Source organism: Thermobia domestica, chromosome 18, assembly GCF_964235325.1.
Source record: "Thermobia domestica chromosome 18, izTheDome1.hap1.1, whole genome shotgun sequence".
NCBI lineage: Eukaryota > Metazoa > Arthropoda > Insecta > Zygentoma > Lepismatidae > Thermobia > Thermobia domestica.
In genome coordinates this window covers 9,109,394-9,126,869 of record NC_137471.1, presented here as the reverse complement: position 1 = coordinate 9,126,869, position 17,476 = coordinate 9,109,394, and the positions used below count along the sequence as shown (strand labels likewise).

Sequence of the window (17,476 nt, the reverse complement as noted above, 5' to 3'; positions counted from 1 at the left end):
TTTATTTTAAAGGTAAATGTACGAAGTTCATAATACATAGAAGAGGAGGAACGAAAGCTACAAACACGGACTTGAAAATGCTGACAACCAGTGGAGAGATTTACCATAACATCACAAAATATTGTCATTGTTTTATTTGCCTGCGTCAAAATACCATAAGAATGGAGAACGAAAATGAGTTGAAAGTGTTGACCAAGTAAAGGTCTAATTTTTCAGTTCATAATATTACATGTATAGCTTCAATCTTGTATTTTTTTTAGAATGAATAGAAGTACTGTAGTCTAGGATTGTATAAGGGTACTTATATCCGAGTAAATACAGTGCTTAAAATGAACACATGAGAGAATGGGTGGGCTTTAATTACCTTTATGCACACCCAGATCTTAAGTTCTGTCTACACTTATGATTATATCCTTCCACCTCTTTGACTTAATTTAAAGCCCCTTACTCTGAAGTTTTTTTTTTTTTTTTTTTTTTTCCTGAAGCTATTTGGGCAATTAGTTCGGAAGTTGTAATACTGAGCACTCTCTTCTGGTGCACTTACGTGTGTATATATAGCTAATAACTATTATTAAATATTATTAAATCCTTACCTGCACTGTGAACAAGTGCATGAGCAGCTAAGAGTTTTAACGAATGAACTTCGAACAGAAGAGGATGAAAAAGTAATTCCCTAGCAGTCGGTCTCTCCTTCGGTTCCTTATTTAGGCATTTAAAAATGAAGTCTTTCTGTTGAGCTTCATCCAACGATTCGATTGTTCGATGGATGTTTTCTTCCGTAACCAAAGTACCCGAATCACCGTTGCCCTGGATTTCCAACGCAGCCATCTCTAGTGCACACATTCCGAACGAATACACGTCGATGGCTGGCGTCACCATTGGACCTAAAAAACAAACGTTACAACAATTAATTAATTCGCATACATATATCAAAACACATATATTAACAAATAACCGGCAAACTTCAGGAAGAAATTCTTCAGTCCCCTTTCACACGATCCTGGTGATCGTTCGAGGAATATTACATTTTATTTATATATATATATATATATATTCATCAGCATAAGAACTTCCTAGTTTCGCACAGGCATTTGTTCTGACTGAATCTAACAGACTGTAACTGAATCGATGAATGGAAAAGGAAGACCACTTCACTTTTGGAAATCGAAAAACAAAACTGCTTACCAGAAATACCACTAAGGTATGTTAAGACCTTTCATTTCCCAAAATACTAAATACGTAATCATACTGGATTGTTAGTTACATACAGAAACTGTTATCGCGGTTTTATATATATATATATATATATTCTTTTCTCACTCACCAATTCAATTGATGAGGGATCTTTTTATATAATCCGAGTGTTTGATGTCCGTTCCAACCTCTGTAAAATACTTGTAATACAAATTACAAGTTCGGACATTGTAGAAACGCAGAAATCAAATGTTGCAAACAGAAGACTGCTTGCTATTTATTATTTTAAAATCTGGTTGGAAGAAAAGGTTTACAAATGTACAATAATTCGCACTCTCAATCTCTCCACCACCACCCCCAACCCTAAATACTGTAATATTCACTAAATTATTTCAAATTCTCTGCTTTATTTTCTTGTGCTTACGAAATTCTATTTAATAAAATAAAGAGTATACGAAGTATCCAGTTTTCAGCAATTCGTCGCCAAGTTATATGGAGTCATAACTAATCTGAGAATGTGTTTCTTTCATAATGCGAAACATCAGGACAGTACTAGCTATTACACAAAATTGTACGTTGTAAATATAATCAAGCTAACGCAAATAAATGTTTAAGCAATATTAAAAAAGTGGGGGGAGGGGTGGATTCATTTACACTTCTAGTCTATCAAACGAAAGAAAATACTTCTAATAACCATGAGTTAAACCGTAGTTTATTTAGGCGCTTTTAACGTATCCGAACTAGTTGGTGACATATTAAAAAAAAAAATCCAATAAACATCGATTAACAACCAATACTTGTCCAGATAATTTACAAATACAAACTACTCAATACATTTCCAAATATTACGGTTGTTTTACAGAGGAAGGAGTGACAGATTTTTCATATGTCTTTTCCAATTCTCTTCCATACCGTAATTTTATCAATTACTTAACATATAATGATTGTATGAAAACAATCTTTCGTTAACTTTAACTGTTGTTAAGTTACTACATTTGTTTCGAAGTTATAACTTTGTCAGAAATATTTCAACTCAGTTCCAGCTGCTATAGGAAGCACTTACTGATCCATGCTATATATTATGTCAATGTTACGAAGATATTTCTCAAACTTTCAGGTTTGACACTGTAATATCGTGCCTCTGGTAATAAGTCGTTTATAGCATATAGTGCCATCTACGGAAGAAATAAGGTACCAGCTTCAACTGCCTGGCTACATCAGTTCGTTGGAGGCAGCCATTTGCAGTCGCTGTGCGTGTGTATTGCATGACAATGCTCCAGTCCACATGGCTGTTTTTCCCCACGGATACGGTGCTAAATTTGGACTGTATGGTGGATACTGAATCCCTTCCAAACAATAGTTCATTCATTCACTGTAGTCTTGGCAACAACAGTCGTGTGTGCTGGAACACTATCGTGCAGCATCCAAGTTTAACGCACATGAACAGATTCAACGAACTGTCTCCAACGAACTAATGCAATTAGGCAATTGAAATCGCAAAATAATGTCTTTCGTAGGTGGCACTATCGGCGTATAAACGGCTTATTATGGCGCAATATGTCATTAACAGCCCGGAAACTTCGGAAATGCCCTCGTAAATATACCCATAATACATACATCCCATTTCATTTGGCAAAACGAATATCTCCTGAAGTTTGAAGTTTTATTTTATCCACATTCTGTAAATACCCTTACAACGAAAAATTATATGCTACAAGAGGGAGAGAGAATTCAATAATAATTTAAAACTGCAACAACTGAAAAGATACCCTACAACCACCCTACAGAAAAAGCTTACGTAAAAAAGAAAAACCATGTAGAAGAAACTAGAAATGTGAATTGCAGCTACTAAGAAATCTCTGTTCAGTCTTTTCACAATACGTATTAGAAGCAATTAAACTAAGATCAATTCTTCCATTATCAGAAATATTAGTCTTTTGATTTTCAACTCCTTAACTCTTCAGTTAACTGCAGAAAACAAACCATTCTGCATTTTCGAAAGTAATATATTCATTAATCAACAGTTATTAAACAAAAGACAGTTAAACAGTTATTTATTTATTAAACAACTGTTCTTGGTACTGTAAAAGGCTTTATCAATCACAGAATGACAAATTATGGTTTTATTTCTACTGTAATTTAGACAGAAAAGTCTCCCATTCCATCTTCTATATGAAGTCGATAACTGAATTTCTTTTTCTGCAAACTACGAATAAATAAGCTAGTCTGAGTATGATCTCATGTGAGTTACAGGAAATTACATTTTCTTAATTACGACAAGCCGACATACATAGTTCGCTGTCGTCTAGAAAATGAGTTCTCGGGCTCAAATCCCATAGCTGTCCTCCTGGTTTCGAGTTTTCCAAAATATTTTCTCTCCCATCAACGACAAGTGAAATATTTACAATTGTGAATATACTTACTTATAGTACCACTGTATTGAAATTAAGTGGTACTATGAAGATTTTGTAAGTGTTTTACCCTATTTAAAACAGTATTAACAAGATAAATGTTATAAACTTCTTGACGAAAGAAGTTTCTATATTAGATGTGTGCTTTTTACCATCCTGTAATATGTTCAAATTAATCAGTTAAATATATTTTTTCCATCCTTAAACAGTAAATGTGCAATCGTACTGATAACTGTCTTACTTCATACTCATATGGTATATCAGGTGCACGAGATTCCATGGTTGTTCGATGGCTGTAAACATTTTCAACTTTTCCCAAATCTCCTTCTGAATATTCTATGCCTTAGAAGTATCAATTTTATAGTAATAAAGTTGATTTTTCTCACATGAAGCATTTAGAACCAAGAAAAGCACAGGAAAAAAAAAAAAAAAAAATGTTCGTACACCAGCCCCCCATAACTGAACTTCCGGGACGAAATGAAATATATCATGGTTAACAATATAGCAAACAGACGAAATATTACAACAATGTAGCTAAATTTGTTCTCCTCAAAGTGAAATACTTCTTTTTAAAATCGGAAGGTTTTCTTTAAAATATATATAAAAAAAAACAAACAATAAAATACTCATTCTAATACATTTCTCCTGTTGAGCTCATTGTGACAGGAGGAAACGCGTAATTACGTCAAAAGTAGTTTACATGAAGATCTGAGTCTTTCTACTTGAGACAATTTATCCGTGTGAAACAAGAGAAAGGATTGAATTGGGCTAGTAAATTAAGATGCCAAATGACACCCAGCTGCAAATATTAGAAAAAGCACTATTATATTCGAGTGTATTTAGGTAGATCTAAGCATAACGGTAGTAAGTTACATCCTATTCGACCAACCAGCAAGAGACGTCAATTCTAAAGTATCTTTTTAGATCAGATTATAATTAACGTAGTTCCCTAACTCTTACTTGACTCAACAGAATGTGTATATTTGGACACTTAATAAAATTGTACTTACTCAAAAACACACTTATTTCTTTAACTGTGTGAACGTTTCGGCAAGTGGTTATTGCCATCCTCAGTAGAGGTCCTTCCACAAAAATACTATTATTTGACGAGCTACATTACCGTTGATTAAATTTTCTTGTATCGGTAACTTATGTATTTCAAGTGGTCTTTCAACTACATTCTCCTTGTACATTTATGACTTCTTTCTTTGCACTAACCGGTATCTTGTAAAGCTGGCGATTTGTAACTAATTAAATCTTGCTTTGAAATTCTCGCCGCCGTTGTAAGTTTAAACATAACAGGTCGAAGAAAGCTGACGAAATTAAAATTTTATCTAATCTACAAAGTTAAAATTTGTGCCTTTATTTCATTAGGCAACACATTAAGAAAAAAAAAATAAATAAAACTTTGCCTTGAAAACCCTTACTGTGTAATCAAACAATACATTTTATATATGTGCCTCTACCACCTTAGATCGTGGAAAACAATTACTAATAGAGATCATATATTGTAACAAATTCAGTCAACATTTTTTTTTCTTTTTTAATAAATAAAAGTGTGTGTTTTGGTAAGTAAAATTTTAATAAGTAATTCCCTAACTATTCATTCAATGATGAAACAACTCAGAAAATAATCATAAAAAATTGGGCAATGGCCCACGAGATCCACTAGCAAACCACCTGATCACTATCACACATGTATATGGAAGTACGAATACAGTATTCAGACGAGCTGAAAAAATCCATGAATTAATAATTTCTGACATGTAATAGCACAATTGTTAGTAGTGAGTTTTTACGTGACTTCTTGTATTGCTCAACACAACAAAACACACACATATTAATTCTTCTGAGATTAGACTCAGAACAAAGATACAGACAACTGAGTTAAACAAAGACACTACTTGCATATTTTGCAGTAACAACACAACAATAACAACAAAAAAGAGAAGAGTGAATATTAGTTACTACACGGATAAGGGAAGGTGTATCTGGTAGCCAAGAAACTAAAAACAGAAACAAGAAAGCAGTTGCTAAAAACTCCACTACCTGCACTGGATCAGGGTTTCGTCATGCAAAGTTCCACACACAGAGAGAGTTAGTAGTCTGAAATACATGATACCTACAAGACTTACTTCCATACTCGGGGGCTATGAAGTGCATATTCTTCATGTTGTCCCGGCATGTCTTGACATGATGGTGTATAGCATCAGGCGCAACTGTTGAGAGAATGCAAAAAACAAACGATTAGTGGAATACGGTTCCCAGAAACCTTGAATGGCTTAGGTCTCCTGAACAAATGAAGGCAAAATGGTGTGTATCAAGAACAAGACTGAGACATTCAGAGAGCTTACATTTCACACCACCTCAATGAAATGAAGCTTTCGAATGTTCAATCATTGCCATTTTGCAAATCCTAAATACTTTCTTTCGTTAACAAAAAAATTATTTAATTTACGAAAAAGCCAATTGCTACATATTTCACGAAGGGGTTACGTTTCTAAACAGTGTGTAATTGTTTGCGTACGTGTGAAAAGTTCGGCCAAGACACCCAAAAACCATTCAAGGTGAGGCAAAACATAATTTCACCCTTAAAATCCTAACCTTACAAAGCTAGAAGCCTTATCAACTAAGAAGACAAAAGTGAAAAAAAAATGACTTTCACTTTACCTGATCCGATTTTCACGAGCCCATTGTGCTGAATAAATATCGTATCACAGGTCAAGTTCCCATGGATGATGGGGGGTGAACAGGAATGCAAGTAACTGGAAAGAGAAACAGCGAGTGTACCCTCATCAACACAGATGGTTGGTAGCGGGTTGGAGCCGAGCAACGCTCGAGTCGGCACTCACTGTGTGATTTCAACTTCAGGAAATAAGTGCTGCAATTTGCCTCGAGGAATGAATGAGTTGAAAACACATCAGTGTGTATGGATGCATACAGAATAAAACAGTATTTTTTTTTTACTTGCATTTTGTAATAAAAATGTTCAAAAAACTACATAATTAACAACGAAATTAGCTTTATATTTTTAACTTCAACAATAAAATTACGTATGTCTCAAGATATGAAACTCTAAATAACTGAACACAAACATTTTAATACTTACTGATATTACAAGTTTACGAAACAAAATATAACAAAACTTAATTATATACAGAACACAAAAACAAACTATGATTTAATTGAACAAATGATTATTTATTTATCATGCTATATGATCATTCATCCGTATGGCATCTATACACACTTATTCAAAACATACATCGTTAACTTTTTTTTTTTTTTTTTTGCAACTCAATTTTCCTCTTATAAAAGAAAAAAAAAATCAGCATGAACATCATGAAGTCTCTGGCAGGCCTACCTGATTTATTTGTCACGACTGTCTCCTAGCTCCAACCCAGGATTTAAATGCTGGATTTTAATTGAAGCTTTTTCTTAAAAATGTTTCTTGCATTAAAAATTGAACAATTTATTTACTTAGAACTTTCTTGCTTTTTTTTGAAGTTGAAATTGAAATCTAAATGGAAAAACTGATTGTTAATTTACTTCTGATATATATTATCTCCATATAATATATATACATAAAACTTTACTGAATTGCATTTAAAAAATTAAAATAAAAAAGTTAAGTTTCTTCATGTTAACATTCACAAAAAAATTATTAATAATTTGATGCTAGAAAGTAAAATGATAATTATTAGACACCAGAAACTGTATGATGGGCACTTTTATTTTAAAACATATTTTCTAGGCTATAGACAATACTTAATTTGCTTACCTCAAGGCTGACAGAATTTGCGTGCACCACCTCTTCCACGCTTGTAGGGGTAATTTCTTCACGTTTCTCTTGGTGCGTTTTAGGAACTGTTTTAATGAGCCTGATGACATGTACTCTGTGATGAAAATGACCTGTAAATATGTATTTTCATTGATGTGGATTGTCAAGATGGTCAACAGCGAACGTTCATCACAAAGAAAAATGCAATTTATTAACACTACTGTTCATATTCAACTACTAAAAACATCATGCTTTTTTTATTTATTTTTTTTTTTTTCAACATAGTGAGATGTCCTGTCTCTGTCGTAACTTACCTAATTTCTTTTTGGTTAAGGGGACCCATCTCCTACTCAACGCAAGAGTAATAGTGGTGCCCAGAACTGGCTTATTGCTTTTGCTGGAAGTAAAATCGACATGGCATCTTCTAAAAACCAGAAATCACTTGTACAAAGCTCACAAGAACGTTAACTATACCTGTTACTGTTCACCTGAACCGCCTGTATCCATGCCATCTCTCTGGATAACAGCTGGCGATAATCTTTGAGCCTCTTTTAATGGAACCCCACAGCACATGCTGGAAAAAATTACCTTAACATTTTACAGAAAATGCACTTTATAATGTCAATATAAATATATGGACTTCTGAAGAAATCTTATCAATACTTACTCTAGGCTTATCATTATGAGTGTCTGTCCAATATCGATGGAATTTTACTATATTGGGATGTTCTAGCTGTGTCAAGTTTTCAAACACCTGTTGGATTTTGTCCTCTTGGGACTTGAAGTTCTTTCGTTCAGAGAACTGTACCTCATTCCACACCACTTCCACGCCCTCTTCCGTATCCATGGCAAGGTACGCACAATCGATTCCAGGCACATCTCTCTGCTCAACCTACAAAGAAAAGGAAAATCGTAATTAGTAACAGGGTACGGAAATAACCTTAATAAACATATACTAGCGTAAAATTAGTTAATGACAATATATATTGAACCAATAATACAGAACTTCACAAGACATGCTAATATATTTTTTATTGATTGCTGTTCTCAAAACATGAAATTGTGAGTAATAGGGTCACGATTGATCTAGTTCGTCCTATCGCATTCCGCTTTCTTACTGCAATAAACGTTCAAAACGTACATTATTTGTATTCCTAGGTTCTCTTGGCATTTCGATCTAATTGTCTCAAAATTACCGACAATACTCAAGGTTCGGTCTCCGGGAAAAACGCATTTCTCTGTTTCTTTGTCTATAAATTTCGAAATGATTAGAACAACTTTACAGCTTCCTGAACATGAAGTGAATGTAATGTGTTTACAATACTCAGCTATATGGCATGTAAACATACAGTTTAATGTGAGACCTGAATTATACCAGCTCTTCAACATGAATCAAACTCAGTAAAGATGATAATTCTTTGTATGTTCTCGCACCTCAAATTAGTCCACTTGCTACCAAGCAATAGATAAAAGAGCACGCACGAGGTTGATCTTAATTTGATCCATTTCGCACTTTTTTTTTTTTCGAGGAAAAAGAAAATCCTAATCCTGAGCAATGCCTTTACACGTATCCATATTCGAACACGCATTTAACTGAAACAGCCAGTTTTATAATGGCTTAATGCATTGTAATATGGTACATAAAAATCTACAAATACGAAAGTTGAACTTGATCAAATTATAGCAGCGGTAAAACTCATTGTAATTCTTTTGACACAACAACCAAATCATTGCAATTTCCCAGTAAAACAGAAAAAATTAGTTTATCATTTTTTTTTCTCGGGGTCTTTCATCTTTACTCACGACCCACCTATATGTTATTAAAATCATATCTGTCAGAGAAATTGGCGTAAGCACCTGTAATTATGAAGATATATTTATATGCATTACTGGCGATAAAATAGTAAAATATATACAAATTTATTCCTTTATCAGTTCTGTCTTCTTTCAGTGCTTTTTTCTCTGAAAGTGCATATACGCTTGTCTTTATATCCTTATGAAGTCTTCACATGAAGGCTCTCCCACTGGGAATCGAATCAAAGGCACACGCACTAGCCTCTAGACCAGTGGGTAGGGCTGGCAGCACGATGAAAGACAGTGTAAGTTGTATTCTCGTTGCCTATCACTAAATATTGAACCAATTTATACAATATTAATCAATTGCATTTATCTTGCTTATACTTATCCTATAGAACATAAACTTAATACGCTTAGAATCCTCGTGGTTTATTTTTATTTTTATTTTTTTTTTTTAATCTAAGTATCGCCTTTAGTATCGAAGAAGAAAATTGATTCGATCCCCGGTGGTTCAGAACTTATGTTAATTTGTAGGTCCATATTTTACTCCATATGAAAAACAAAAGTCTTTCTCATAATCTTGTGATACATAACCTTATACAGTGAAAACCTTCGAATAAAGGACACGGATTGAGCATGATTATTTGTTCGTAAATGAGAAGTGTCCGTTCCAGAAATTTAGATTACCCACAGCTCATACAGTAACTGTATGCAATATACAGTAAACAGATTAGCTATGAATGGACATATAGGCTAATATCGAAATAGTGGGGGAATGAATGCAGGGGTTGATTAAACATTAAGCAAACTACTGCATCGAGGAAAGGAGCATCATAGAAACTTTCTATAGCCAAATTTACCATGGTTCATACGGTATAGTATTGCAAATGATTTAAATGAACTAGCATCAGCAAAAGGGGCCCGCACATTATACAGGGTGTTTCAAAACAACACCGATAATGTTTGGGAGGTGGTTCCTGATACCAAGATAATACAAAAAGTATAGACCACCTGGTGCACAAATACTTCCTTTCGGAGTTATAGGTTGCCGAAAACCTTTATATATATGAATTAGAGGTTCATAGCTCCAAAACTATGGGGCCTACCGTAGCCAGGACAAGACTTCACTCAGGAACTAGTATATGCCCTATCCAAATATTCAAGTTTCACAATCCTGCGGTACTTCCGCAACAATTTTTATATAGGTAGTTGGTGAGTACTTCGAATTATATGACCGTACCCAAACTCCGTCTATGAAACTAGTTGCGTGTAGTTGCGTGAGTACCTTAGGGTTCTGAGTACCTTTGCAGTTCATTTTTTCATGGTTTCGCCAGCCTGTAACTCCGAAATTACGGATATCAGCACCCAGTCTATACCTTTTTGTCTTATCTTGGTGTCAGGAATCACCTCCCGAAGTCGGTGTTCTTTTGAAACACCCTATATATATATATATATATATATATATATATATATATATATATATATATATATATATATATATATATATATATATATATATATATATATATCCGCCAAGAGTTATGAAATAGAAATTCCCACCTACCCACAGAGCCTAAATAAAAGTAAAGGAAACTATATTTTCTGTGCAATGCGAGTGAATATATATATTCTGTCAAAAACAACGTCCTTCGTGGAGTAAAAATAATAATAGTAAATTACAGAGGTAAAGACTCAGGTCAAAGACTTTCCATTTAAAAAAAAAAAAAAAAAAAAAAAAAAGGAGAAAGCTTTTCAAATATATATAAAGTGGAAGTATACAAATTTAAACAGTATTCTCTTGCTTATCCTAAGTTTTGCTTAATTTCGATAAATCAAACTTTATTTTATGGTTTAACGTTGTTTATATTTTGAATAAAAAATACAAAGTGGACCATTCATCTTGATACGCTGAAAATTCATATCCATCCAAGTATCGACAGGAAGACATTGTTTGACATACGGTACACTGCAATACAATCAGATTAACACTGTTACCAACTCAACATAAAGTTGTATTTTTTAAAAAATAGCAATAATTCAAACGCAAATATTTCAAAAATGAATAGGCTACTTACAATAGGAGACTTGTTACGCCGCGTTGCAAACAGAGGACACTACAATATCACAAACTCGAAAAACAACAAAATTGGGAAGGTTTCTACCATAGTAATAACACAAGTGAGATGTACGGGGCAAAGCACATCTGAAGTACCGTACCTTAGTGTCCAATATTACGGTTATGACGTATTTGAAACGAGTAGAAACAAAATCACAAGGAATTGAAAATTTGACCTTCTTCAACGTACTTTATGTCGAAAAAAGTGATTAGGTAAGTATCAGATCGAATTACGTAGACGATTTTAAACAGACAAAGATCATAAAACAGTTCAAGCAACTTGATATCTCAAACTGTACGACGGTATTAAAAATATAATTTTAAAAAATCTATATTGCTTAAAATAATGTATTTGTAAGAACTAACTAACTAACTCTATGGCCTATGAAACCCGGAGGTTCAATGCCGCGTTCACAAAAGCTCTCCACTGACTTCTATCCTTAGCCAACTGGATCCAGCTTCTACTTTGTAGTCCTATCTCTGCGAGATCCATCTTAATATTGTCCTCCCATCTGCGCTTAGGTCTTCCTAATGGTCGTTTTCCGATTGGTCTTTCAGTCAAGACTTTGAAAGCGTTTCTACTTTCTTCCATTCTAGCTACAAAATGACCTCTGACCTTCTAGACTTGACGACCCTCACAATGTTGGGTAAACCGTATAAATTATGTAGTTCCTCGTTATGAAGTTTCCGCCATTCCCCATTCCCGTTTCTCTTGGGTCCGAATATTCGTCTCAGGATCTTGTATTTGTAAGAACTTTTCAAAATGTTTGTTGGTTTCCTTTCCTTCTATGGCATCCTAAAAATAGTTTTTTGCAGGTGTAATTACAAGTTCTCGGAATTACATAATTTTGAGTAGTGTTGCAAACTTCACAATTGATCAAACTGCTGTGAACGGTATTATAGTCTTTACACGTATTGAAAACCAGATGTGTGATTAATGAGGTACTTATCTAAGAAATTTTATAAATAAAAAGCTTTTGAAAAAAGAAGTCGAATTTTCAATCCTTTGTAACTTTCGTATTCATTCGAAATCCATCATATAATGATCATAAAATTAGACACTACAATATTTTAGATGTGCATGGACCCGTTCGTCTTACTTGCATTATAATTGCTGTAGAAATCGCCAAAATTTGATTGTGACACTGTAGCGTCATCAGTATTGACAAATGTGATACAATACTAAATGACAAATGTGATGTACGTTTTCGTTTGATTGCAATTTTAAGTGTGTAGTGCCATTTGAAAAACTCTACTTTATGTTGAATTGACACTGTTAAGTTGGTCAGAGTGTCAAACGATGTCCCCCTGTCGATGTCGGCATGGTACTAAATTTCAATGGTTTTTTTTTTTTTTTTTTTTTTTTTGTCTTTTAGTTTTAAAGTAACAAGATTGTATCAAGATAAATGATCCATCCTGTATATGCACACACCAAAATCTTTAAGTGCTTAGGCCCTTTAAAGTTCTTAACCCAACCCTGGATAAGGGAAATATTCATATCTCTAACGAAAGTATCACATATGTATTTATGTCAGCTGCAAAATATACTGCATACATGGTAATTTTCTTCCCAAGTACATGCCATCCATTTCTCAGTAGAACTCCTTTAATTCGAATACTGCATAAAAAGCAATGCAATAAGAACATGCAATACTACTTATACGAAAAGTTGATTGTAAAAAGAATAATTTAGAGTTCAGCCTGCAACTTACTGACTTATGACAAAGATATTTTGTGGTGAAGATGATTTCTGCCCAATGTACTGCATTACATATTTAATTTTCAAATTGAGGGTGCTAAATACGTACGAACCAAGTATAATTTCTGTTCGTTATGAAGAAGTTACTAAAACGTTATATTATAGTCTATATATTGCGGGACAAAACTAGTCTGTATTACAGAGTTCTCCGTTAAAGCGTGTTTCACTGAAACTAGATGACCTTCAAAATAAAATTTACAAATTAAACTATTATTTCTTACTTCAGGTGTACATAAGTAGCGTTTGCAGATTTAACTTATGTCAGAAATTTCTTGCATAATTATGAATTTCCGTAAGTCGTGGACTGTCTCTGAATATTTTCACCTAGAAAATGAAATGAAATGAAATCTTTAAGTTTTACGTCCCACGGTTATGCCGGTTAGGCTAAAGGAGACGGTGACGATGAGAGATGAGTGGAATGGTGGAATGAAGAAAGTAGGAGGAAACGGGAGAACCCGAGGAAACCCACGAGCACGGTGTTTGTCCACCACAAAGTCCACACGGCGCAAGCTGGGACCCCAAGCACCGGAGGTGAATGCTTATTTTCACCTAGAACTTTATGTAAACTGTAACTATTATATGTTTTGCGTTTTGCATATTAGCGTTACTTATATACTGAAGTGTTTTTGTATTATATATATATATATATATATATATATATATATATATATATTACTATTGATTGTCTATCAGTGTACCAACTATTACTTCGTATTGAAGTTCTATCGCGTCTATATATTGCAATACTCCTTTCCCGGAAGCAACAAAACTTACATTTTTGACAACTATTCTGTTATTGTTTCATTTTAGGCTCCTTAAACAGAAGCTCCCCTTTGTGTTTACTTCTGTCTGACTTCGCCGGACCATGTGGCGCCCGCGCGAGGCTTTAAGTGTACCAAATGTATCCAGTTTGAAATTCATAAATATACACAGTTTACAATGTATTGCATTTCAAATGTTAACATGGGGGACGGGTAGAGTATGCTTTTAAAATAAATAAAAATGCTGAAACGTTAACTGATTTCGTGCCTCAAGATAACCCAGCACGTGTTTTGAGAGAGCGACTGCGCTCATGTATCGATTCTTCTGTACCGGTCCTCCTTCCACACGAACTGCATAGTTGTCCCTTTCCCAATCCTAGTGTTTCAGACTGTTCCAGAACAATTCCTTCGCCTTCTATGCAGTAGACTAAACTAGGAAGTCTCCAATCCTTTTTTTTTTTTTTTTTCTCGGTACGCGACGCGAGACATTCTCCAAGTGCTTCAAGAGAATTAGAGGTGATGCGGGGCGTACCACATTATCAAAACACAATACTACATATTTCCTATACCAAACAAATAAATAAAACAGCAGGAGAAAGTTAACAATCATCAGATCCTTCACTTCCTCACCAATTGATATAAATTACTGACATAAATAAATTATAAAACCTAATTAGGTATTTAAAAATAAAAGTGTCCAAAAATTAGAATTATAGATCTCATTAAACTTCGAATGAATGGAAATCCCCATACGCAATCTAAGACAATTGAGAAAACTATTAGAACCCTATTTGTAAACCTAAAAATTAACGCTGTATGATAACCACGCCATAGCTATTAAGAGTCTTCATCCCGGCGAAATTAAAATACCGCTAATTTTACAGTAATTGTGTGATATCTTCAAATAGATAAAAGATAATTGAAATGTGGAACAAGAGCGCCCTAGACAATATTATTTTGCGTGAGGCACCGTTATCACAAGTCACCTAGTGGCTTTCCGTTTTCAGCCGTTTAGAAACGCGAAAATAAATGCCGATTTTCAAAATTGCTCGAAATTCAAAGCAGATAAATGAGTCGTGATAACGGTATCTCATGTAAAATGATATTGTCTAGGGCGCTCTTGTTTCACATTATCTTTCGATTATCTTTTATCTATTTGAAGATATCACATAATTACTGTAAAATTAGCGGTATTTTAATTTTGCCGGGATGAAACCTCTTAAGGTGAGTTCACTAATAGATGGCAGCACTTTTTTTTTCCTTTTTTCAATATCAGGAGACAATATTCAAAACAATTCAATCAAATTCAAGGGATCAATATTCACACTGCACCAAAACAAATCGAATCATTAACACGGGGAGGGAATAATCCGTCCACTTTTTATTTTCTTTGTTGAGAAAGGAACGCTTATCCCTAATGCATGGGGTCCCTGGTTCGATCCCCGTCCAAGTGAGTTTCTGTGGATTTTCTCTAGGTACTCCCGTTTCCTCCCACTTTCTTAACTTGCTTTAATCATCGCTTCTCGTAGCTTAAAGGGCATAATCGTTGGACGTTAAACTGAAAGATTTCATTTTCTTTGTTGAGAGAATTAAATAATTGGTAACATGTTTTTAAAAGAGTACGATTAAACTAGGGGTGTTCGATAAGGTTGAGGACCTATCGAATTTCGGGAGTGAAAATTTATCGAATTGTCATCGGTTACTCGAAACCGTTCGAGTATTTGAAATTATCGAAGTTTCGGGTATTATCGAAATATCGAGTATTATCGAAGTTTCGAGTATTATCGAAGTTTCGGGTATTATCGAAATTTCGAGTATTATCGAAGTTTCGGGTATTATCGAAAGTTCGAGTATTATCGAAGTTTCGGGTATTATCGAAAGTTCGAGTATTATCGAAGTTTCGGGTATTATCGAAATTTCGAGTATTATCGAAGTTTCGGGTATTATCGAAAGTACGAATATTATGAAAGTTTCTTGCAGCCAATAATTCCTTCTTGCAGCCAAACTAGTCAGACAACTTTTATCATCTGATAAGTTATTGCAAAGTTGTATTTGTGAAGAGAAAGGAAAGTATGCAGAAAGGGACTGCTTTTTCGATGGACATACACACACATACACACAGGAAGTTTAATATCTTTCTGAATTCTAACTCTTGTTTGTTATTTGCTGACCACCTATCGTGTCAGTGTTGCCAGACATACGGTCTTAAACGTACAAATACGGTAATTTGCTCTTCGTACGATATAGTATACTGTCCAACACCTCAACCATATTAATCATGTGTGGTGTTGCTAAAATTTTGTGGGAAAATTCTATTTTTAAGTCAAATTTTTTATCTTCTGTCATGTTTTCTCTCTCTCAATGGACTCTAATTCACACATTGCCGCAATTAGATATAATGGTGCTTTAGGCGCAAACTCCCCCTTTCTCCTTTCAGTAAAATAAATGTTAACCAAATCACTGGCGATTTCAGGGGGTTGTTCAGGAGAGATATTCCCCCACAAACATATCTCTGATCGTGTTCATCGTGGGTGTCAAGTATTTTTGCTACTTTCACCCTCTGTGTATTCAAAATCTCCCGGGGTAGGATTACCATAATTTCTGGACACCAATCCCAGACATTTTTTTTTTTTTTAAAGAATGGCGTGTGTTTATTGATAAGTTAAAAGAAAGTCTAACCTTAAGTTCCAAAAATGATTATGCTCAATTTCTTTACTTAAAACATATTTTTACATTATTGTCCTAATTATTTTTCTGAGTAAAGTATTCTTCCCAAGAACACGTTATCGCTATTGATTTTTCATAAATATCAACACCAGACAATTTGCAAGCCAACCACTTGACCAAACTTAGCGAAATTTCACGGCCTTCCATTTCCCCTAAGATTTCAGACATTAGTCAATTCCAGACAATTTTCCGTACACAGGCTTGAATCCCGGACGAATGGTAAGTCTACCCGGCGGAAGCTTTGAAATCATCACTGAGTTTAATGCAGTTGAAAAACGGAAATAAATCTTACAATATTGCGAGCAGTGATGCTATTCAATGAGAAAAAGCATAAAGGCTATTACTCACCGCAAAAAAAAAATAATATATATATATATATATTTGGTCTAGGAATTAATTCGTGCGGGTGGACAAGAGATGGCGCAACGAACGGAGCGTCCCACAGTTCCGTGTATCCACACATGTGTTGCAAACCCCTGTCATCGCGTATCGTTCGTAGTATAGGGCAGTGGATTAAAGCGTCAACAACACCAGTTTGTAGTTAAGTGAACATGGCGCAATTTGTGCCTGATAAAGTGTTTTTGCGGGGTGTCCTGCTGCATTACTTTAACATGCAGAAAAGTGCGACTGAAAGTCATCGTATTTTGGTGGAAGTGTATGGTGACCATGCTCTAGCTGAGCGAACGTGTCAGAAGTGGTTTGCACGGTTTAGAAGTGGTGATTTCGGCTTGGCAGACCAAGAGCGAGCTGGACAGCCAAAAAAATTTCAAGACGAAGAATTGACAGCATTGCTCGAGCAGGATTCGTGTCAAACGCAGGAACAACTTGCAGCAGCATTAGGCGTTGATCAAACAACAGTCTCCAAACGCTTGAAAGCCATGGGAATGATTCAAAAGATGTCACATTGGGTTCCACATGAATTGAAAGACA

At 34.6% G+C, this 17,476-nt stretch overlaps 1 protein-coding gene across 3 annotated transcripts in view; it reads right to left on the bottom strand.

The window, feature by feature from the left end:
• Madm (MLF1-adaptor molecule) overlaps window positions 1-17,476 on the bottom strand; it is a 236,947-nt gene that overhangs the window by 26,691 nt on the left and 192,780 nt on the right. For 2 of the 3 annotated variants that reach the window (XM_081745202.1, XM_081745204.1), the window contains exons 2-6: window positions 8,054-8,278; window positions 7,387-7,517; window positions 6,276-6,370; window positions 5,732-5,824; window positions 594-884 (exon numbers count right to left, since the gene is read on the bottom strand). In XM_081745202.1, coding sequence (XP_081601328.1) covers window positions 594-884; window positions 5,732-5,824; window positions 6,276-6,370; window positions 7,387-7,517; window positions 8,054-8,278 — 835 coding nt within the window. The remainder of the gene's footprint in view (window positions 1-593; window positions 885-5,731; window positions 5,825-6,275; window positions 6,371-7,386; window positions 7,518-8,053; window positions 8,279-17,476) is intronic. The other variant, XM_081745203.1, reaches the window with a different exon arrangement.